The 24792-nt window shown below is 49.0% G+C and overlaps 1 protein-coding gene across 2 annotated transcripts in view; it reads right to left on the reverse strand.

The window, feature by feature from the left end:
• Positions 1 to 24792, reverse strand: part of LOC135897623 (uncharacterized) — a 149584-nt gene that overhangs the window by 19382 nt on the left and 105410 nt on the right. Inside the window, exons 1-2 of one of the 2 annotated variants that reach the window (XM_065426308.2) lie at positions 16893 to 17168; positions 9907 to 10056 (exon numbers count right to left, since the gene is read on the reverse strand). In XM_065426308.2, coding sequence (XP_065282380.1) covers positions 9907 to 10056; positions 16893 to 16950 — 208 coding nt within the window. In that variant the 5' untranslated portion in view covers positions 16951 to 17168. Of the gene's footprint in view, positions 1 to 9906; positions 10057 to 16892; positions 17169 to 24792 lie in introns of those variants that run through there. The other variant, XM_065426307.2, reaches the window with a different exon arrangement.

A 24792-nucleotide genomic window follows, 5' to 3' on the forward strand; every position in this document is an offset into this window, starting at 1 on the left:
TTTTCTCACGTCATTATTTTTTTTTATTTATTCAATGCGTAAGTATTGCCATGGTTACCCAATGACAAACATGTCCCTGCGTCCGTCCGTCCCTCCTTTGCGTGAAACGGTCGCTTTCACGATACAGTCAGCCAGCTGTAGATGAGGATGACGACGAACACGCGAGCAGTGGCACGAAAATTTGAGGGTGGGCCAACTTGTAATATCAGGGCGGGTGTACACACACACACACACACACACACACACACTCACACACACACACACACACACACACACACACATATATATATATATATATATATATATATATATATATATATATATATATATATATATATTCATTTATTTCTTTTCTTTTCCGGCGGGAGGGTGGAAGAAAGCAAGAGACGGTGGAAGGGGAGCACAAGCAGCTTAAGGGAAGTTTACATCATAAAAAAAGATTAAACTGTGGGCTTTTACGTGCTAAAACCACAACATGCAGCTAAATCTAAGTACACGGGTGTTTTTGCAAGTCGCCCAATCGAAATGCGGCCGCCGTGGCCTGAATTTGATCCCGCTGTTGCTTGGGCTTAGCAGCCCAAGACCATAGCCACTAAGCAACCGCGGCGAGTCGTTGACACCGTAGCGTGATACAAAACGCAAGAGCAGTCTGTAAAAGTCACTGTGGATAATGTCAAAAGAGGCCAACACAGACGAAAATAACGCCATGATGCAACAGGAAAATAGAAAAAAAAAAAGGTAGAGAACGGTAGAGCAGCAGCGACTTGCAGCGCTGAGATGCCTGCTCGCGCCGGTGTCGCGAAACAGCAAACAGCAGGGTCCGCCAGTGCTGACGCACGTACTACGTCGGAATTTCAAAAATCTTTAAACAAACGCTTTTTTTTATTTCCTTTTTTTTATCAAGCGGTGATACGCGGATTTGAACGGCTTGAAAAACAAGATGAAGAAGCACCGGTTTGGGCGTGTTCAAACCGCTGATTTTTTTTTTCCCCACTCTTCCAAGAACATGTGGCGTTACAACCTAGGAGCGGCCACGACTGGCCATCTAGACGCGTATAAAAACTGCACGTACACGTCCTCTTCTGCAGAGGATTTAATACTGAGTCCAACAAAGGGAATATTTGGTGGATGTAAAGCGTTGACAAAACGTTAGATTTATGTGTAGTACCTGAATTTCTCGATGATTGCGCATGCGGTCGTTAAGAAAGAATACTGAAGCTTCATTGTCGTTCTTGCTGTTCGCGCTTCAATACGGGTGCGACCGGCGAATGCCTCAATGTGTCGTTCAGAGTTTGGGAACACCTGCTCCAGGAACAAATTATCGTAGCTGAAAAGCTTGTGCGAAACAGCGCGATATGTAAGAAATGCCCCAACCGGACACCAACGCAGGGCCTCTGCATTGTAAATGGAGTTGCTAGAGAGATGCTTATTGAAACGGAGATTAATGTTCTAGGCATACAAAGAAACGTAGAACAGAAAGTATGACAGACACCCGGAGCAGCGTCAAAAATAACCTCCAACGCTAAATGTTAATGTTTGTTTCGACAGAATTCATCTACAAGAAATTGCTGCATCTCCCGTAATCGAAGGTAGATGTAAGCATGAAATGGCAACCGGGAGAGTAGATTGGCTGGAGATAATACTAGCCATAATCTTAAAACGGGTGTACTGCGCGTTCGCAACAGCACACCCCACCGCACCACACCGCACAATGTTTTACTGTCCATATGGACGCTGCCCACCTGGAAGAAAACCACTGAAGGTGGCACGACAGGCAGCGCAAGACGCCAGGGCGACAAAGCGCATTGCCCAGCTAGAAGAAAAGCACCTGAAGGAAGCACCACGCAGCGTGGCGCCATCTCTCGAGGCACGTGAAACCCGCGCCGCGGAACTCACGGACCATTGGCGTTCAAAAGAGGACAGGCAACCGTGTCTGAGCGCCAAAAGATGATACTGAAGTGTATGGTGCCTTGCACCTGCCTTTTGAACGTCGCCTATAGGAAATAATAAACAAAACTTCAGCGTACCAGAAGTTACAGTTTGAGTGATATGGTGAACAAAAATTAGGAAGAACTCGGAAGCAATATTTTTTGTAACTTGCTTCTGTAGTAACTAGCGTGTGTAAAGCGGTCCTTTTCAAAGGGCTAGGGGCCAGAAGCTGCATTTTCTTAAGTTTTGACTGGTTGCTCGGAAGATCTCGTTTTGTCCTCCAATATTGCACGGATGTTCTCGTTTGAGTGCCCGGATAACGGCTCTGATTTTTGGCTCAAGGTCACATGAAAGTCGCCGACAACGGGAGCTAAAAGCATTTCGTGCTTAAAAACAACGAGAAGCATCCAGGAGGCTTTCGAGGCATTTTTTAACTCCCCCATCCCCCTTTCCCAAGCACTTCTGTGATTACAGTGACACCCGTCACGTTGAATTTCTGGCCGTGGCTTCCTAACTGTGAATGCGATGTCTCGACTTCGGCTCCCGTCCGTCGAGACAGCATTCGTACGTGCACGGTAAAGAAACCGACGGCAGTAAAAATAAACCTGGTACCATCGCATATCCCTCCGTGCGTCTTTTAACGTGGAACTCCATCAATCATAATCAAAATAGACAATGGCGAAGAGGGAACAGCAGAAGCTCAAAAAAGCGATTACTCCAAGGATCTACATATGCTTCAACACCGCATTCAGTGGCAGTGATCAATAGGGTGGCGACACTCGGAGCTGTGAAGTCCCCGGAAAACACAGTGACAGATTGTAACGCAGATCGTTTCATAAACGACGTCACTGTGCAGGGCTGCGTTCGTACAGCCCTGCGGCATGCCGTAATTAAGTTCATGCTAGCCTCCTTCTCCTGTGTTGGCAGCATTTATAGCAGAAGCAGCTCCACGATTTAGATGCGCGGAGTCAAGTGCCATGCGGAAAAGTTCACCGACGATTACGATACTTTCTAATGTGAAACTTGGGCGCAGCCCTGTACGTGTTTTCATTTCGCGATATACTGTGGCATCGCACCGATCACCGCACGGACTCGCGGATACGTGACGCGCGGCGCTCTATTGGCGGCGAGGAGTTACGGAGTCGCCATCTATCGGAAGCGCCTCGCTGGCGTAGTATGAGGGATCACGTGGCACGCTCCTCATAGGTTTTGCTGTCAGCGGTCACTGAAAACACCACGCGCGAGCTCTCCCGAACATTTCTGTAAGTACTTTCGAAACGAGAGAAGTTTCTTAGTGTCTAAATAATAATCTTGGCCAAACTGAAAGCACACAATCGTTTACAGACGCTATCTCTTTACCGAATACGTACAATGAACGCCACTGCGCGCGGTTGCCGCGATGGAGTCTTCCGAACCGGCTTCTTGCGTGAAAGGTAGGTAAACGCCGAGAGCAAGCTATGTGAAATAGATTCTTATAGTGTTTGTATAACTAAATGGAGCGTAATAGAACGAAGCCTCAATGCAGCGATCGCGCAGATTCGCAGCGACCGACTGCGCGTCTGCGTGCTTGTCCGCGCACTGTTTCCATTTCTCCGCGCGCGCGTTTTCTCACCATGCCATGAGCTTTAGGCCGCAGAATATGAGCATTTGACAGTATACAAGCAACCATTGTTGCGTGGGCGCTATCAGAGCTGTTCAAAAATAATTTCATTGTAGAGACTTCGACGCCTACGGGGACTGTAGTGTGCCGTCGCGACGATTCAATCTTTCTTTCTTCTAAATTATTTGACCTTTCAATATTATTCCTCGAGTTGCGTCGCACTGTATGTTTATCGGTGTTCTCAGCGTGCAATTTCCCGCTGCTCCTTTTTTGTAATCCAGTGCATTAATTCATAACGCAAACATGACCAAATGCCATGCTTTTTTTTAATGTACTTCTAACCGCTGCCTTTCCACTCCATTGAACTTGCCAGTATCTATAGCATCGACAAGTTCATAGACCAAACCGTCATGACATTAGTCGGGCAGCGGACTCGGGCGAGCGTCTCAGTGCGCGTTTTCAGAACATCGCCGACCGGGCGCCGTAGCAGAAATCTTCCTCGCGTCTGTGCTTGCTGCATACCCGAGTTGTAGCCGATGACTGTTTGCCGGTTTTATGTTTCGCGAGCCAAGCTTCACGCAGCTTCTTGTCCTGCGGCTACGTGTGAATAAGACTGACACCGGCCTCCGTTACGTGCGTCCGGCCCTGCGGCACCGAGCAGTAGCCGACCATGTTGCCCGGCTTCAAAGGCAGCCACTACCTATTGTAGTGCTTTGAAGCGTTGTGAAGGAGACACTCGAAGCGGGAAAATTTCGCCACTAAATGAAGACCGCAGCGTACGAGGGAATTTAAACTCGTTTTCAGCTCGCTTCGGCGCGCCCGAAGCAGCCGACGCGGCCGCTATGTCCACGTGATCCCTCCTAGCACGTCACGCCGACGGTGGCGCCAGCTTTTCCAGTGGTGGAGCTCGAGGCCAATAGAGACCAGCCACGCAGTTGCCATTTTCCGACAACTGCAGCTTATGCAACCACAATCTTTACCCGGACACGCTTGCAGCGAACGCTATCCGCAAATGCAAGCCTTTCTGGTTCTTCTATTTCTTTCCCCCTACGGTCGGTGTCACCGCTGCTGGGAATGCGCGGTCGTGACGAGCGCCATCACGATTCGTTCACGAGAGTCATTCAAGGTGACTTCCTCCGCTTTCCTCCTCATGCTTCCGCTGCACCCTCCTCCTCCTCCTTCTTCCTCGCACCGTCTTCGCTCTCGCCATCTTTCATCCGCCGCTGCGCTTCGCGTTCGCTCTTTCATCCTCCGCTTTGCTCGTTCGCTCGGTTACGCTGAGGTACGACGCCGAGGCACGCCGACGCTCAACACAGGAACGATTTTCGGCGGGCGCCGGACTGCGGGTGTAAACCTTATGGCGATGGTTTGCAGCAAGTGTTTCGGACATCTGAACCATGTGATCTGGATCAAGCTCAATTATTTTCACCATTGAAACGTCGCGAAAGCACAGCCAGTCCTGCATCGTTACGTCAACGGCGCGGAGCTGGCCATGGAAAAGCAGGTGCATCCGACATAATAACTCCATGCAATACCACGTGTGCAGCAGGCTTTCGCCATTACGTGTTACAGGAGTGTAACATGCTGCCGAACTTTTCTATCACAGGAGATCTGTGATAATAAATCGGGCTATGCATGTTATGTACAGAGCTCATGTAACGTTTATTATATATATATATATATATATATATATATATATATATATATATATATATATATATATATATATATATATATATATAAGTGGTTTTCACGGCACATCGCGAATAAATGCGCGTAGCGCTAACAGCATCGCTCGCAGAGACAGAGAGCCTGCCGGCCACATTCGGTCGGCGTACGTGGCTCATAAATGAAACATACGCTTAAACTCAATCTACGGCCGCTGCGGGAACGCATTCTGAAGCGCCCCCCTGACGCACAGGAAGAAATGGCCCGAGTTTTTCTTTTTTCTTTCTTTCTGCATGTTGCAATGCAGATGTGCTCCAGAAGGACAACTACTGATGTGACAACTGCCTCAATCGCAGCAGTTTGGATTAATGTCGCCAAGCTCCTCTCCAATATTGTACAGATCGGTATACTGCTGCAAAGGCAGCTGGCAACGAAGCCTTCTGTTAAGCCTCTCGCGCCTGAAGATGATGACGACTACAGCAACTTCACAGTGAGTCAACTCACTTTCTCTTAACCTTTCCCTAATTTTTTTTTTTCTCGTTTTTTTAACCGTCAACACAGCACTTCTCTTTCTGTGTTCACGAAGAATTAGGCCCTGTGATTGGCAGGGCCTAATTTTGCTAAATGGCGAAGTGGAAATAAAAAAAGGCAGCAGCAGATTCAACGAGTTGGAATCTAAATACGGCGGGGCTTCGTGTGCGCGCATAAATATTCGAAACACGAGTTCGTGTTTCTTCTTTCCTCCGCACAGCCGCCGCCACTGCCACGGATGCGCGAAGGCGAACGCCATCTGGTGGTGGCGCAATAGTTGATGAAGATCGCGGGGCATCGTAGCATTTCTCTGTATTTTTGTTTTCGTTTCAAACGGGATAGTGACAGAGTGCACCTAGGCTGTTTGAGCCACTCAAGCATACTATGTATGCTTTTCTGCATATGTCTCTTTATTAGTTTTTCTCTTCCTCGAAACTTATCTATCCACCTTGTGCCGCTACCTATTCATGTAACGGATCCGGTCATATCAATCCCCTTCCTGCTTTTTTTTTTCCACGAATACTCTAAACGTCTCTTGCTTATCTCAACCACTGACCGGCACATGCCTTCCGTCCACTTTAAATCCAAGCGCTTATGGAAGGTGTACCTTACCTAAGGGTCTCGCTGGCTGAATCCCTCCGCATTTAATTAGGATGTGCTGAGTGGTCTCCGGATCTTCGCTGCCGCATACACATGCCTCGTCTAGTTGCGAATGTTTGCTCCGGTACGTTTCTGTCCTTATTGGCAACCAGCTCCAGCCGCACGCAGCAAGGCGCTTCCCTTCATGTTATTGTACATATTTTCCCTTGTAATGTCTTACTCCATATTCTTTGAAACCTGCATGGTCTTTTCTATTTCCATTCTTCGCATCCAATTCACTGCCTCTGTTTCTTTAACTTTCTTTCGGATGGGTGGGTGAGTGGGTTGGGCGGGCGGGCGGGCGGGCGGGCGGGCGGGCGGGCGGGCGGGCGGGCGGGCGGATTGATGGATGGATGGATGGATGGATGGATGGATGGATGGATGGACGGACGGACGGACGGACGTACGGACGGACGGACGGACGGACGGATGGATGGATGGATGGATGGATGGATGGATGGATGGATGGATGGATGGATGTTATGAGCGTCCCCTTCGGAACGGGGCGGTGGGTTGCGCCACCAAGCTACATGCGCGGAGGCGAGCGCCATCTGGTGGTAGTGAAAAGAACCAACCCAACAGTGGTGCAGTCCCGCGCATCCTCCGCTGTGATTGGTGGGCCGATTCGGCAAGAGAATAACCACGCAGCACCCGCGAAAATCCGGCGATGTTCGCAAAGCTTCCCTTTTAAAATCTGGTGTTCTACAGACCACATGTCATGCAACCAATGTAAAGGCAGTGCACGACGCGAAGCTCAAGTTCCACGGCTGGTGGACTGAATGAAAACCAATGGCAACCAACCAATAGACGAACCCTTTGCTTTAGTCTAAATATTTTATTTTTATTTTTCATTTCACCGACCTAGAAAGAAACAAAGGAAAGGCGCCGAGGCTAACAAAAATAAGAGACGGCCGGTTTGCTACACAGCACGGGGGACGAGTTAATTAAAAGATATGAAGGGTGAACGCCGAGTATGGCTGCACCATCGAAATGCGGTCGGGATCAACCTCGAGCTCAATAGAGCAACGCCACAGCCGCTAAGTTACCGCGGCGTGTAGCTGCAGACCAATGGTGGCCAAACAATAAACGCACTCACTGTTCTTGTCTAATTTTTTTTTCTTTCGCTGCTGACCGCTGCACTGTCACAATAGTGGCGATAAGGTTCCGGCCTTTGTTCCAGATAGCCGGCCCACTTTTTTTTTTTTCTGGCTTTGTCTTGCAAGCCTCTTTCTGCGAAGAAGCTCCGATACCCCGCAAAGCTGCAAACAGGTGTGGCATGACTCTGTGCCGCTTCGTCCAAGCGACCGGGAGACAAAACCATTCCGTTCATCGTGATGGTCACGTGATGGATGCCTCGAGTAGTAATTCTCGGGACGGATAGCGCTCGCGAATTGCCAGTTGAACGTCGGCGACTCTCTCGCCAGTCAGTGAGTTGTGCTGACAAGTCAGACTTTCTCATAAATGAGCTGCACGACAGCATGCGGACGACGGATTTGAAATAAAATGGTGATGCGATGAAATCTTTTCAAAATATATTTCGAGGATAGTTTTCGTACGCCATGTCCTCCTATGAAAATTTCTCGTACTTGTAATTGTGGAGCCCTGGCTTTCCCGCAGCGAGTTCAGTAAGAGAGCGGAGATGCGGTCCATCAGTCCAGTTGATCAAGTATGGCGGCCGAGTGGAAGGAAGACCCACAAATCGTCGACTGCGTTCCCGGACGGTTGGCCGCACGGGGACTACTCAAAGAAATTGATGCGGGTCGGCCTCCCGCAATGGCGGTGGACGGAACGGACAGCTCGAAGGAACGCCAGTGTATCCCCACCGTGTGCGAATGGGGGAGACCACTGCCGCACTCTTTTAAAATAGAATCGTTGAAAAATATACGGAAAGCGTGATAAATATTCGAATGCGTAACGGTGGCGAGGCTGAGTAAGGGCTGCGTGGCAATTCCCACTCGAAGGCGCTTCGGTTGCGGCAACTACAAGCTCCCGCAGTTTCTAACTGGCAGGGGTGAAGCCAGAATTTGGCCCCTACCAGGGTCCCTCTGCCCCTACTTCGCCTCTGAAATAGAGCCTTGTCGGGTGGCGTCCGCTTGAAGATTACGTGGTTTTGTTTTAGTAATGTAAATGCTATGCTAATTAGAAAATAAAAGCTGATTGTTCCCGACGAAAGTATTACCTATGACTGAGTATCGGTGGCGTGAAGTCTAATAAAATTTCCCCAGATGTTCAGGCTTAATCCTAAAGCCTGTAACACAAAGACACACGTCGACCAGTAATTCGTGGGCAGTATGAAGACATTTCATTTTTTTTCACACTAAGGCATTGTTTTATCGTGCCCCACCCAAGATGGCGGCGGTCCGGCTTCACTATCGAGACATCACTTCCACTCCGGCATTTTTTTTTTTAAAGCCTCATCGTAACTATGGTCGATGACAATTTAAGAACTAGAAGGTTGTGTGTACGCCCTCCAACTCGAACGCAATTTAGGTTTACTTATTTGCTTTCGAGCATTTGAGACCTCAAGCGGTCTCAAATGCTTAAAATAACTGTTCTGTGTTTTCTCAGTACAGAGCGGTCTTTGCGTCACTGGTTTCAGGATGAAGGCTGAACATCTAGCGCAAATTTTATAGTGATCTTGATACCACTTCTCAGCCATAGCTAACATTTCAGCTTCAAACAACTACTTTTCACTTTCCAGTCAGCCTAGCATTTACTTTAGCGGAGCAAAACCGTGGCACACATGAGTATAGGACGGGTGGCGAAGACGCCCTGAAGTTTTCGCACTAGCTCGCCTTGAATTCATGAATTTTGCTAGGGTTGCTAGGGTCTAGTCAGCTCTTAATCGGCTGCAAGGAACTACATAACCTTGAAAGAACAGCAAGAAAAAGGTTCACGAGGCGAAACGCTCCACGTTGGAGAGCCTACCTTGAAATTGACAACCTAACGCTCTAGTATCGGCGATTATATGTCTGAGCGAAATTCGAAAAATTGAACTTTTCTCCATGTTTTCCCCCAAGCAATCAGACATTCTTGAACCGAACGAATGAAAGTACGGTTTATAAACACTAGTTACGATAGCCTGAACTGATCATAAGGGTGCTCTTTCTGCGCCTTGTTCAAGGACGTGACTCTCTCTGCGAACAAGGGGGCCGGCCCGGTATGGCATCGAAGGCGATCTTCCTCTTGGTCTTTCATTTTTTGGCGAACGCATATTTTAGAGAACGCTCCGCGCATTTCTCTCGCAATAAGGCTCCCTGCCGCACTCTGAACTACAGGAAGCCAACTGTATCTGCCTCGGTTGGGCGTTATGCATATATGTGCACACACTCCATAGCGCACTCGCACAATCAATCAATCAATCAATCAATCAATCAATCAATCAATCAATCAATCAATCAATCAATCAATGAAACAATCAATCAATCAATCACCATTTGGCCGCAATCACTGCGGGCAAGCATGTGATATCAGAGACAGACAGAGAGAGAGGGAGAGAGGGACAAAGAGAGAGAGGGAGGCAGTACGCCCACACTCACCATCATAATGCATGCTGCCATTCTCGGTCCGGCTGATTCTGCTCTCGGAGGTGCGCTCGTCGTCGTAGTAGTTGTTCCACGAGTGAGGCACAGGCCTCTTGCCCAGGATGGCATGCAGCTTCTGCCAGTGGGGCCATTCCACCGGGTAACCTGCATAGGCGGCGAAGCTGCGGTCAGACTCGTCCATAAGCCCGGACACGCACGCGCGGAATACAGTGTGGGGACACAAAGCAAAGCCGAACCGCGCACAACGGCCGATCCCGCCGCCTCTGCTGTCATCGTCTACGGAGATAAGGCGGCACCTGTTGACATTGCCGCTGACGCAAGCAGCAGTACAGGGTGAACACGAAAGTATAGGTGTGCAGGGAACCGTAGAGAGCGAGAAAAAAAAGAAAGTAATGCTGAACTTGGCAGGTGAACTCGACGCGGTCAAAATCCCACAAAGTTGTAATTTTCAGCTTTAAGCCGTGCTCGGGGGCGGAGGAGGGGGGGGGGGCAGCACACCCGCGGAGATACCAATCTTGACGCGACGTCTTATCGCGTTCAGATGATCAGCCAGTGGCTGCGCGATGATAAGATGACACTTGTGGGCTCCCACAGGAAGCTTATCGACAGCGTGTGGCCCATCAGGTGCTCGCTGCCGCCTGCGGCTTCGGCTCCACCACGGCTGTCGCCGAGTCAAGTTGAAATGCGTGACAAGGCTACAGCGCCACGGTAGTCCCAGTACTCTAGGCACTAACCGAGTTTTATTTCGGCGATTCAGATATTCAATGGTCCAGGTGCGTCGGTTCTGATATTCTAAGCGCTGGTCCTCGAAAATTTGGACAGCGCCTTACCCTCTGGGCTATCGCAGCGAGCTGATTGTGCACTTGCTAGAGGGAAAGATTCGGACGCTCTCCGCCCTCAGGTGTTCCCTTCAGTCTCCGCGGAGCCGAATTAAGCTAATGGACATCATCGTTTTTCAAGCTAGTTTTTTATTGTCTACTGGTATGTTACGAACGTGAGAGGCATTTATCTTAATTTAAATGCCGCAGTTAGATGCCATAAACTGCATATTCGTGTACGTGGAAGAAGCAACCATCTCCCCATGCTTGCTATGATAAAAACGGTGTTTCACTGTCTAAACGCAGTTCCACCTTAATCATTGACAATGAAGATGAAAGTACGTGTAGTACAATGCCGCTCTGCAGCTGCTGAAGTCCCTCCACACACAAGCGGCGGTGGCGCGTGGATGCAGAGGGACTTTAAATGCCGCATACTGCATTTTCACGCAAGCTCGAGGAATTCGAAATAGACTTAAAGGTTGCTTCCGTCATCTATGACAGCACACACGTCTAGATCAATTTAGCGTCCAATTTCTCGAAAGCGTATGATAAGAATACGAGTAAACCATATCAGTGGAGTTTTACGTCCAGCGGACTTCGTATCCAGCGTGAATATTTTGAACTACCGCTTCCGAAGTAAAAGAAAACGGAGGCACTGTTCAATGTAATGCAAAAGGAGGAAGTTAACACTGGATCGCAGTATACAATCAGCCAAATTCCTAATAATATCAGGCGAGCCCTGGATGATGACGATCATGATCTGTGACCATTGCTTTTGTAACTGGCGGGTAAACTGTCCTTTACGAAGGTCAGCGCCTCATAACGGCGAGAAGCTTCAACATCGGTGATAGTTCGCGAATGCACTCAATGCACACTCCAGTGCCAGTGTCATCTACCATTCACTCCAGGAGAACACATGCACTGTCGGAGTTATCTGCTCAATCCCGCTGTTAAAAAAAAAAAAGAAGAAAAAAAACCGGTGTGAGCCCGAACACGTGAACAAGTATGACGTGGCACCTGCGATGAGCTTCCCTTCTTTTTTCCCTATAACTAACACCGCGCATGCGCCAGGAAACAAATGAAGAAAGGAGTTTATCAGCGCGCGTGAGCCACTGCCACGAATTGCTGCGAACGACGGGGCCTCTCGGATAACAAATGCAGGGCGTGCGCCTTTCTAACGGGAACAGCGTAGCTGAGAACGATATGCACCGAAGAGTGTTCTGCGAGCGTTGCGATATCTCGTCGCTTTTCGCCGTTACAAGGCGCTGAGAAAGCGTGCGGTCGCCGCTCGAGCCGACATCGTTTAAAATATGGCTGACTGTATAGTACATGCAAGCGGTTTCTCCGCTTGTTCCATTGACATTCACAATGCGTTTCCTACACAGCAGGGAAACGCTACAAAGGGTAGGGAGACTTCTTTCGCTGTTCACATCCGCGACCCAAAAAAATAGTGCGTCATGTACGAAACAAAGAATATTAGGTATGCGCCACGTAAATATATAGGACTATCCTTTAATAAGTGTCTGAGCAACTGAAGAATGACTTCCATCTCTGCGAGAAACTATCGCTGCTGGTCCACTATTTCTCGCTCGTGTAGCAAACACGGTTTTTCGTCCTCTATGATGTTTTCGTGAGAACGCAGCTGTCAAAGATATCTTTGCGGGAACGATTAGATTAGATTATGGGGTTTTACGTGCCAAAACCACTTTCTGATTATGAGGCACGCCGTAGTGGAGGACTCCGGAAATTTCGACCACCTGGGCTTCTTTAACGTGCACCTAAATCTAAGCACACGGGTGTTTTCGCATTTCGCCCCCATCGAAATGCGGCCGCCGTGGCCGGGATTCGATCCCGCGACCTCGGGCTCAGCAGCCTAACACCATAGCCACTGAGCAACCACGGCGGGTCTTTGCGGGAACGGATTCTTGACTGCAGTGGAATACGGCACACACTATATGACGTACAATCAAAAATAAGAAGCAACCGTTTGCAGTGTGAAACGTTCTGGGTTCTGCGACTGAGTCGCGAAGCGACTGGCTTCCCAGCACGAACAACCACATACCCAGAGGTATGTAACGAAAGAAAAGGTATGTACATCTTTCACATTGATCTTTCTGTACACACGTTGCTCACATCAGTGTTTTGTGCCCAGCGTTCATCACTAGTATGGCATTGTATTAGTTAGAGGATAAAGAATGGGCCCCAGTAGTTCGATATTCTCAAATCGGGTTCGTCAAGCAATTCATGTTGGTCGCTGTGGGGACTTCGACAGCGGCAGACAGATGCATATACCTTAAGTAACACCATAGATGAACCCTGAAACTGCCTACAGCTTCGAACTTCGGATTTGGAAAATTGGCGTCATGCAGCGCCAACATGAGTGTTCTTAATTAGCACTCATCCTACGCTCGGCGATACGGATAATAATTAAATTAAATAAAAAATATTATGGGGTTTTACGTGCCAAAACCACTTTCTGATTATGAGGCACGCCGTAGTGGAGGCCTCCGGAAATTTCGACCACCTGGGGTTCTTTAACGTGCACCTATACGGATAATAATTAAATCGGACACAAGGATACGCGCCTGACAACAAGTATTATTCACTGGGACGCCATCTACGTCCTTTGTAAGCCATCATGACAGCTGTTCGCAGACATTCTGTAAAAAAAAAAAGAAATAAGAAATAAAAACATCTAGAAATCGGCCTCGAAACGCCAGCCATCTGGGCCAACATTCACAAGGAGCTTATTTTAGAGATGTCAGCCAATCGCGAGAGCAGACGTACATTTAACAATGGCGGCCGCTAACAGCGAATGCCAGAACAAAAAGCATTGTGAATCGGGCCCATGCTGCTTCATTCTTTCATTATGCGCGTCCTATCTCAAGCGCCGTGAAAGTACTCTGCGTGACGACAAGCAATGACTGCTGGCATTAGAGCAAAGCAGGAAGCGAATATTTACGTGGCTGCGCAAGTATAACGTTCATGCGCAGCTGTCGTCATTGTCCTCTTATACAGCCCACACACAATGTGTGCACATGGCGAGCCTTACGCGTACCCTCCACATGACTAACAAAGAACGCAACAAAAGCTCACGGATTTGCCTCGTCAGCGACGGGCTCTTGAGGGCGCCCAGGGGAGCGCTAGCGAATAGGGGCCCGTATTTTAAATAACTTTTTACTGTAGAATTGCTTCGCCAGAGTTAATTCCAGTCAAACCTGACGTTGGACATGTTCGGGGAAGGGGGAGGGGGAGCTAATGGCAAACAACACTTATGAACGGAACACTTCGTGAATGGGGCCCGAATTCCCACCTCACGAAGTGTAGTTCTTACGCTACAGGGGTTCGCAAGAACAAATTCCAGTCAATTGAGTTAGTGAGCGTGGCCTGTATTCACAAGAAGTCCTATAGCTAGAAATGTCCGTAAGAGAAAAATTTGACTTAATCCTGGCGCCAGGCATATCATTAGCGAAGGCAGCCGGTAAATGGCAAAGAGCACTTACGAACGAAACGATTTGAGAATTCGGTCTCGTGTTATGAGTCAACGAGACCAGCTGATGATAAATTGTTCCAGAGAACGCAAATATTTGTGAATAGGGTCTTTGTCATGCCTAGGAGCAAGCTAATTATGAGCTGCAGACATTTACTTTTCAAGGCTGTGATATAGTGGGACGCACAAAAGTTCACTTCAATTTCCATTCCTCCTTCGGCGTATTGAAAATGAAGTCACAGTTTCGCCAGAAAGGCGAAACATCAATTGAGATAGCGAAATAGTAGACAGTTGTACGTTGTAAAAGTAGTAGTTTTATCGGCCGTATCATCTCGTAAACATTCGCTTACTAACTAGATTAACAAGCATGGTGTCATGCGCGCAAAAGCAAACATGGACACATCTCATTCGACGACCACGGAAACTCGCTGTAAAACGCTGCCCTGAGGAAGCACGGCAGCAGTAGCGAGCGAATTGACCTTCGTGCTGCATCTCGCTTCAGTGCGAACTAAGCGGCGAAAACACAGCGCGCACGAAGCTATCAGCACTCGGCGTACTCTTTCCCCATCGCATATCGCTTTCAAGATAGAACCCGCGCGGCCGCGTCATACGCAGCAGCCGCCAGAGTAGAACGCTGTACAACAGGCGGGATGCTCATCAGACTTAACAGAGTCATGCGTTTCACGACCATTCCAATTACCCGACAAGGCTCGCGCTCACGAACCAGCAAAAGAGGCGACTATATTTGCAAATTGCGCAGGTTCCTTGGAGGCCTGCACTTCCTTCTGGCAAACCACTAGCTTCGCCATAACCAGTATTGCCCCCATTTCCCCAATTTGAAGCAACCATGGTGAGGGTCGTTTGTCTTTTATTTGAAATTATGCAATGCCCCTTACCGTAAGGGCAAATGAGTTATGATGATGATGATAAAATTTCCAGAACTGACAAATTTCTTGGAAATTCCAGGTCTTCCCGAGTTTCCCTGATGGCAGAGACCTTGCGATGTCGTTGTGGTGGCTTCCTCTTCTGAATGTGTGGCGAGAGCGGCATATTTTTTTTTGTCATTGTAACCTTAATTCAAAGCGATTTACTAGCTAACTTTGCTTTGTTATTTTCTATTTCCCTTTATGTTTATTTTCAGGATATATATATATATATATATATATATGTGTGTGTGTGTGTGTGTGTGTGTGTGTCTTTGTTTTCAAAACTATGGCACTTAATACACTTTCGAATACAACCGCATTCTCGGCTTCCCCATAGCCGATTTGCACCATTTCTTGCAGGGAAGTCACATCATATATACACGAAAGTTCCCTACTAAATACAAGGCGGAGATAAGTTTAGGGATGATTCGCGATGCGGCCTAGAAAAGGAACAGGAAGGTTGTGAGGACAAGACTTGCGGGAATTTTGCAAGAATGTCTCAAACACGCGCTAATAAATTACGTTTACAGTACAGTTTGCGAACGAATGCTAGTCACAATTACAGCTGTTTCGACAGCAGCAAATGAGTATTTCGTATTCGCCCTTCTATTCCCATTATAAATTGTAATTATTGCTATTAGTGTTTTAATGTAGGAGCAGGAAGAAGACGGAAGGGATATAGAGGGAGCTTCGCCAGTAAATATGGGCTTACAACCCTGTGCTGAGCAAGTGTATTCAAGGGAAGGGAATGAAAGGTCATAGAAGGAGGGTACAACGATAAAGAGAGAGAGACATCAAGTGTGCCTACACGAACGCGACGGAACTTACTGCCTCTCAACATAGTGGCACCCACCCTATGTACTTCAGTAGCGGACCGACGTGTTTAATGTCTTCTGTGTTGAACAACGTCTGTAGGAGACGACTCATAGCGCGTATGACAAGTTCCTGCATACGTAAATCAAGTACCATATTTACTCGTGTAATGCCTGTCCTCGTAAAATGCCCGCAACTCTCCTTTGGAGTGCGAAAATTTGGGGAAAGAAAGTTTCATTAGGCGTCACGCGCACACTCGCGTGCTGTTAATTCCCGCAGCCGCTACAAGATGGCACTAGTCAATGTCCGAAAAATCACTCCATGGCTGATTTTTGCAACACAGACTGAATTTGCAACAGTGCAACTTGATCATTATCAGCAAAACATTGAGTAATAAATGCAACGATTCACAATGATTATGGATGCGCGCAGAGACTTATAGTCATCCCGTGTTTAGAAAACAACGGATGCTTAGTAATTTACAAAAAAGAAAAGAAGCGAAATAAACGACGTCGCAAAAACGTCTGAGGCCACATAGCACGAAGGTTAGACAAATGCGCGTACCAGTCACCGTGCCCACAGTCAACGAACGATCGCAGAGCCCCAAAGCCCTCTAGCAATTTTCGTAGAAAATTCTATGCTGCTATAGAACCCCCGGACGCGGCAGCCGCCGCAGCACAAACGAATGCGAACCCGCGACATCGCCACTGAGCGGCGCAGCGTAACAGCCGCTCGGCCACAGCGGCATGCGAACATGTAAAGAGAGAGAGGGAACGAGGGAAAGGAGGAAAACGGCGACATGTACGCAACTTCCGCAAGAGGGCGGTGCGCACAACGGCGACGTCGACGACGCCGAGCGCGCGTCTCCCTGAGGACGCCGCCGCGTTGCAGGCAAGCGAACTTAACAGGACTGGTAGGGAGGTGCAAACAGACCTTTCGCGCATCCTTGGTCTGGTACATTGTGCATCATCGCAGGAGGCCCCAGGCTCATCACTGGGCCGGCAAACACGGCGGCACAGGTGAAGAGGCGCAACTGACTGGCGTAATGTGTTAACCAGCCTCGGGGACCGTCAACGGAAATTTAGGCTCACGAAGGCTCAAGGCATGGGCTCCGTCGTCGCGGACATGTCGACGTGGGAGCAGCGTCTGCAGCCGGATGGCGCGGGCAAGCGCAGTAGGCGGCGGCTAGAAGATGGAGAGCTAAGCCCAAGCTCTCCGGGCTCGAACTAACGGGAGAGGTGCTATCTGGATTTGCGGAGGGGAAGGCGGCCGGGGGTGGGGAGAGTGAGGTTGCGACGCCGACGGCGGCTACAGGTTCGTCGCGTCGAGCGCCGTAGGTCGGCGATGCCAAACTTTTCGCGCGCTGCTACGCCTGCTGCTGCTTCATGCGCAGGTGTACGTTCTCGCGCGCACGTTGCGAAATAGGGCGAGAGAGAAACAGAAGAAAGAGAGAACGACGGAGTCGAGAGCCGCGCTGCTACGAAAGCGAGGAAAACACGCATGTGTCGATTGTTTCCGCGATGCCTGCAGCGGCGTGGCGCGCGCCTAGAGCAGGTCTAGTTTTGACTTTATTATTTCGTCGTTGCGAGGGTATCTGTCTTACGGCACAACACCGATTTTTCAAGGGAGACATCAAGGGCGGGAAAATGAATGCGTGGAAGAAACGGAAAAGAGGGGGACAAAAGAGGTGCAGCTGCACATGCTGCTGCTATCTATACACCAACTGTTGTGACTCACAAAAAGACGGCTGTTTCGTTCACACTCTCCTTGAGGAATATATATTTATAGTATATATCTCAGGAGAAAGGTGTCCTATTCCGCTTTTTGTGAGCGCATTCCGACCCGTCGTCCTCTCCCCCTAGACAGAGAGATATGTGTATAGAGAAATGAGGTGGGAAAAGCAGGGATGTTAACCGGAATAGTTTCTGGTTTGATATACCCTGTACTTCTGATTGCTACCCAGCCACCCCGGATGCCCCTAGAAAACCCTGTATAGCCGTAGTGTGAAGATACACCATGGCTCGATGGCATCTGGCTTCAAGCCCGCGAAACGCCCAGCATCGGCATTGTGGTGTTTCGGGCAACCTAACGTGTGCCCCTTACATTCTGGGATTGTTAGGAAGGCACACTTGTCACCGCTAGTCCTGAAGCAGTTGTCCGTGCCTCTCCTAAACGAGTCGTATTTTGACCGCATGTACATTTGTACGGACCGTTCCACCAACTTCAACACGCCCTACCGGATAATTGTGTTGTTCCATAGGACAGTTTGAATTCTTTCACGTTATGACGTCCATGGTAGCAAGACTTGCGGCTCCCGGAAGTACAACAATCACGTGCTCCAGCAGCCGCGAAAATCGTTGGGCAATTTTCTGCGATGCGAAAGCAGCCCTACCAACTCTGCAGTTTGTCCTACGTCGTGGGTTACACGAGAGCCTAACGTAGTAAATATGGCAGGCTCACCACCGAGCGCTCGAGAAAGGACACGACATTCTACTTCAATGACTGCCGAGTCACTGCGGAATTGTCGGCAACGACAGCGGAAATGAAGCCGCGTGCTCGGCTCATCAAAAAACATCAGCGGATGCTGCGCGCCAACCTCAATCACATGCACGCCACATCACACTTCTGCGATGGAGTTCACCTTGTTTAATTAACTCACGATTGTATTTTTTCTGACCCTAACTTGCGACTTGGCCCGCCACTCGGATTCTCCCGCCGTGAATTAACAAATGCCTGTTAATTCCTAATAGGAATGGCTAATTGCGCGGCGTGTAATTTGTGAGGGTACGGCGAGGCAAAAGAGCCCCTTCCGGGCCACTGCCCATCTTATGACTCTTAACGCTTAACGAGCACTACTGGCCGCTCGAGGCACTTTGGATGTATTCGCGGGCTTCTTTCACGCTCGGAAAAACACTTTTATGCAGCACGTAAGCTACATCGGGAGTTCTTCATGTTTCTCTACAATTTTCTCATTGACACTTTTCATTTAATTATAATACTTGAGAAGTTTATTACTTAATTCATAATATTCATGTAATTAGGCGGCATGCGAACATAATCTGAGTATCTGCAAACGACGGTAAACAACATTACCTTGGTTATCTCCAGCAACGTGGCATTTGCATAATTTTATATCTTTGTGCATGCCAGTTCGGACGACCCGTACATTGATGTGCTTCACTGCCGCGGCGTTTTTAATACAGCCCCACTTTACTGTTTTTCATATTAACCTCACGATATTACCTCAAGCCACAATTATTTTTGTCACGTTTGTGGACCCAATATTTCCAGATATCATCGAAATAACATCGCTCACTCAACCGGTACCTTCTGTTCTCTGGCATCGCCGAACGTTCCCTTCGAAAGTACAGCCTGGCCTTTAACGACAGCGCCAACGACTCAGCACATACCAGCATTTGTCGAGCTTAAATGTCGCAGTCCTCGGCCGAAGACCGCCCTTTATTTTTATCCGACCTTTAACTTCAGGTTTCTTCCCACTCCATTTCGACTCCCGCTCTTCTCCGATGCATTACTCCTTTCAGCTGGGCGCAGCCTCAAGACCTCTACGTTATTGAATTCTTTTTTCTTCTTTTTTTTTTCGAACCAGCAGGGTTTCATCAGATGCGACGATGCGTTGTCTGGCATAAGCCTCGTTCAAGCCGTTCTCTCCTCGCAGCCAAAAGCTGAGAGAATGAATATACAAAACAAAGCGCCTTAAAAAAAATTTAAAAAGGGGTAACGTCAGCGGAGCTCGTGTTGGCTAACGTGCACTTTCAGTGAGCAGAAGCGATCTTCGCGGAATGTCGGGCAGTCATAGATCACGAGCGGAAAACAGCAAAGCGCAGCACTGAACTTCGAGAAGGTCGTTCCCCTTTGGTGCTACAGCTCTGCTTCCGAGGTTCAGGCGTCTGACGAGCGAATGCAAATGTCGGGAGCGATGATGCGGTCGCGCCCGCATCGCGCCTTTCCGTCGCTCTACCCTTCCGGCAGCCACGGCTTCGCGGTAAAGTTCGCTACAGCTAATGCGGGAATCCGACCGACGGCAAAACATTCCAACGCAGGCGCCTGACGAACGGGTTAAAAGTCGTCTACTCGGACCGAGAAATGCTTCTTACGAAGCGTTATTCCGAGGAGTTAAGCTTTTCTTTCCTCCTTTGTTTTTTTATCTTTTCTTTTTCAACTTGTGTTTTAAGAGAAGCTTTCCTTGCGAATCATTCCGGTCTTCCTTGATGCCGTGGCTGCTGGGTGCCGTTGTCTTGCCAATTACCTGACAATTAAAAGAAAACAATATTAATCACTCTATGGTGCGACCGAATCTCGGTATCCCAGCACAGCAGCACGATGCTCTGACCATTATAGGCCACAACCGCACCGTACACTTCCGTGCTTTTGTCTTTCTTGAGGGCGACTGGGTTATGTCCACGCCTTCGACTCCCTCAGGCCCTCAGCGTGAGTGCGCGAGCTCAGCGCGGCTTTCCTCCCCCTCCCCTCCCTCCTTCTACGTCATCTTTCTATTCCCTCTTTCCCGTCCCCCAGAGTAGGGTAGCCAGTCACACGCATTTCTGGTTAACATCCCTGCCTTCTCTCCTTGTTTCTTCCTCCTCCTCCTCTGTCGTGCCAATCACATAGCGTAGCACGGGTGCGCGAGTGCACGCGCATGCGCACGCGAGCCAGTTGCCTTTGCGCCTAAGACGCGGGAATGAAATGGGCGAACTTATCGCATCGGATTAACCGCTTCACGTAAGTTTCTCTCCATATAGATCCGAAGATGTACGTTGGATCTGCAACTTTTTTTTTCTTTTCTTCAAAGAGGGCAAACCGTCTGCCCTTCGGATTTCTTCGCTTTCTGCTTTCTTAGTTTGAGGTGCCAATGGAATGACGTTTTTGGAAATGCACGACGCTCAAGTCAGCAAAAATGAACACGTGCCAGAGACCTGTATAACAACCACCTGTCATCGCCATCGAAGACCACGTGGTACTTTCTCGCTGGATAAGCATAAATAATCATTTCTCAGAAGGTAACAGTTTCAAGGTTCCGAGAATTGTCTCGTCTCAAGAAACAGTTTCTGGCCGTCCCGGATACGATTTATGGTCACTTTGTTTCTTAATGTAAAGAAAGAGTGAGGAGGCACCAAGTCCACGCCCAGGTAACTGTAGTTTGACGTTGTCGTCATCATCATCACCACAATCATCATAATTATAATGTAGTTGACAATGCCGCCCATTCTGCCAATCCAAACAGAGGATAAAGGTCCTCGTTGAACAATTAGTCCGGTGTTTGATGGCTCTGCCAGGACAGCCCTGATACGGTATAAAAAGGGCTTCCTAGAAGCTGAGAGAGTTACTACGGCGATTACCCCGATAGCGGCGATATCTTCTAGACCTGCGCCCACTCACACTCGACTGTCAAGGATTCCCTGTCGAGAATACCTCGCCATATTCGCCCGACATCGGTGTGGAGCCGGCTCATTACCTATTCTGCCGTCGCTGCGATGTAGAGAAGTTGCGCGTGCTTTCTTTCTTTTTTTTTTTTCGTGGTTAGAAATCAACCCCTGCTCCGCTGTAAAAGTCACAAGCTTGTCGCGAGATTTCCTTCGAGCTTTGTTCAATATTTATTTTTATCCTCGCAAAATTTCCGTGTATAATGTGCCAAGGTTGGGCACATCATGAGTCCTAGATAACGCGCAGCGTCACCTGACCCAACGTACCGCACCACCGTCGCAGAGTAATTACGGCACTCGTGATTTCACGGGCTCTCATCCCTTGCTATCTGAACCCTTATCTGAATACTAGAGACGTACCACCGAAGTATCCACACAAGCGACAAGACGCTCAAAGAAGCTCCCACTTTCACTATCGAAGAAATCACCCTTACTCGCTCACTGCTTGCTCCCAGCAGGGGCAGTGTCCCCAGCCTCAGTATTTCAAAAGAATGTTGTCCGTTCATACAGCATGCAATGCACGTAGTCAGCACGATAATCAAATGCACGCGAGCTTGTCCTGCAAGTAAGTTACGTAGAACGTTTTACAACGAAAACGAAACGCAAACGGTTAAAGCACGAATTATAGAGCAACCTTTACATACGATCACTCGAAACGGTGAAACGGCATAACCGGCTGTAAAAAGATGCCTTAGCCCAAGGAGCTCGGCGTCTATCGAATAAGTTATGCCACCGTCTGACACACGGGCGAATGTTGAAAGAGGAGAAATACGCCATCAAGTCTGTGGTCTGCTGCGCACTGTCTTACGGTAATTTGTTTTGTTGTTGTTTATTTTCATCGCACCGCGTTTCATTCCGGCATGCGTGTTGCACTCAGAGTTCCAGTTTCTTTTTTGTCAAGGTAACCGTAACTGTAGAAATAGCACTATAGCACTCATGAAAAAAAAAAAAAACTTGCATGTTTTTTCTTTTTTTTAGAGCGCGGGTTGACCCCGGCTGCAGCCACAACACTGTGGCAGCGGTGTTTACATTGCGTGGGCACCGAGAGGGACACAGATGCGGGTTTGCGTCGCGGATGCAAGCATGCAGCTGACGGGTGCCCGCATCAGGGCATGGCCAGTTTCAGGGCTACCCCATTTCTTTTTTTTTTTTTCTCGGGCAAACACGGCCACGCGCGCGAGCTTCACCGCTCGAAGCGGCCCACTTTTTTGAGGAGCAGGGCACGTGTGCATGTGCAGCCAAGGAGAGCGCGGCCCGCCGCCGCGGAAGCTCACTGCTGTACAGTGCGTTGGGCGGGCTTTCATCACCGCGCAGAAATGAACGCGATTGGGGACAAAGCGAAGCGAGGAGGGATGCACAAAGCGAAAGACAAAGGAAGAAGAAAGCCAGAAAGAAAAAAAGGAACTAAGAGTAGTAGCACAAAGGCACACATGCACACATGCACACAATCAGGCGGCCTCGATTCCCCGTGAAACTTGCAGTGAACAAAATGAAAAGAAAGAAAGAAAGAAAGAAAGAAAGAAAGAAAGAAAGAAAGAAAGAAAGAAAGAAAGAAAGAAAGAAAGAAAGAAAGGCCAAAAAAAAAGAAAGAAAGAAACCGATACGACGTCGCTGCGAGTGGACATCCAATATGGGACGTTGCGATATTGGCCCGAAAGTGTTCGAAAGCCAGAAGTAACTTCTGTTCTCTCTCTTTTTTTTTTTCTTCTCCCCGATCTACGTTCAGGCAAAGTTGCAACAGCCCTCGAATGGGACTGAGAGGAACCTGAAGGTTATTGCCTACACGAAGCGACTCGAGAGCGGCAGTGTGTGATTGTATGTGAACTACACACGCTCCCGAAATAGTGAATGGTGGGAGCTGCAAGGACCCTCTGCGGAACTAATTCACAAAAGCTCTTCTCCAAGACAAACCTCGCAACAAAAATGGTACATAAACGTATCGAGAAAGCTTGTTGCCACATATCAGTGATGTCGCGTCAACGCAGGTGTTTCCGATATGGTGGTAGCAGCTAATCGCATGGTCCAGCCACGTGCGATACCCTCTTTCTCCCTCTCTGTCTTCTTCCTGCAGGGTAAATGGCTTTTGCTAAAGCACTCGTCCTCTTGTCGTGGAAGCCAATCAGTTCGCTTAAGAATATTAACGCGATAGCGTTAAGGAGCTCGTGTCGCAGAAAAGCCGGTGTCGTCGGCGTCGGGTGTCGGCGTCCGCGGCGTTGACCGTGAGCGATAAATAACGGCAGGCACTTCATAAATAAAAAGCAACTTCCAAGATCGGCTGGGTGGGAATCGAACCCAGGTCTGCGGAGTGTGAGTCGGAGACGTTACCACTCAGCCACAAGTTCGATGTTTGAAAGCGGTACAAAAGCGCTTCTAGTGAATGCGGTGTTGCCTTAGAAACGTGCCGTAGAGAGTTATACTGCGGTGTATATCGGTAATTATGAGCATCTTACTTACAGAAGTCGCAGTTACACGAGTAGCGAAGTACGTTTCCGCTAAATTTCTTCTGCGCTCTGCGCACATGCAGAGCCATCTTGCGGCAAACACAGAAGAACCCCTCCTCGCAATGTGCGGCGCTGCCCGGCACGTGGCGCGCCACTCGCCCCTGACGTTTCGCCGTGCGCCCTCCCGGGCTGTAGAATCAAGCGCCTTTCTTTAGATCACTATCTTCGCTCACCCGCTTCTCCCCTTCGGGCCGTGCGGGTTCCGGTGCGAGGATGCCCCAATACCCTTGCGTTTAATAAGTTTTCTCGCTCTCTCCCCTTCCAACATCCGGCGTGCGTCACTCGAACACTGGTGTTTAGGCGACGCGGCTCCTCTTTCCGCTCACAGCGCGATTGCTACGTGCAGAGTCTGATGCGGGACGCCTCTGACGTGATCGCTGCGCCGTAGCGCTTCTGCTGGGAAAGCGTCCCCTGCGATGTGTGCCGAGCTGCTTCCGAGGAGTTATGCTTCTGCGTGGTGCTCCCAAGCGAGATAGAGGACGATCCCATCAAGGCGTCAGCCCCATGATCGCGTCCGCCTTCATGGCGCGTTACTGGCCGGCTTTCTCCCTCCGCGACACCGAGTTCTTTGGTTCGTTCCGCTTGCTCAGGCGCACGTTTCGTTGCCGCGCCAAACGCTGCGTTGCTCGGCGCTCACCGTGTAATTCCTGAGTGCAAAGTGCGACGCGGGGCGCCTCATCAGTGACTGCTTTCAGATGGCTACTCCTATGAACGCAATTTCGACCAACCGCAATTCGTGTATAGATCTCGCGTTCCATAACCAGGGCACGGTTAAAGAGGTCAAGTACTGCAGTTGCCATTTCACAGACCATAAGGCGATGCTTCTTGCGGTTGGCCGCAAAAAGCCAACAGAAGATCAACAAGTCGAAGGGGAGCGAGAACAAGCAATAG

Source organism: Dermacentor albipictus, chromosome 4, assembly GCF_038994185.2.
Source record: "Dermacentor albipictus isolate Rhodes 1998 colony chromosome 4, USDA_Dalb.pri_finalv2, whole genome shotgun sequence".
NCBI classification, from domain to species: Eukaryota; Metazoa; Arthropoda; class Arachnida; order Ixodida; family Ixodidae; genus Dermacentor; species Dermacentor albipictus.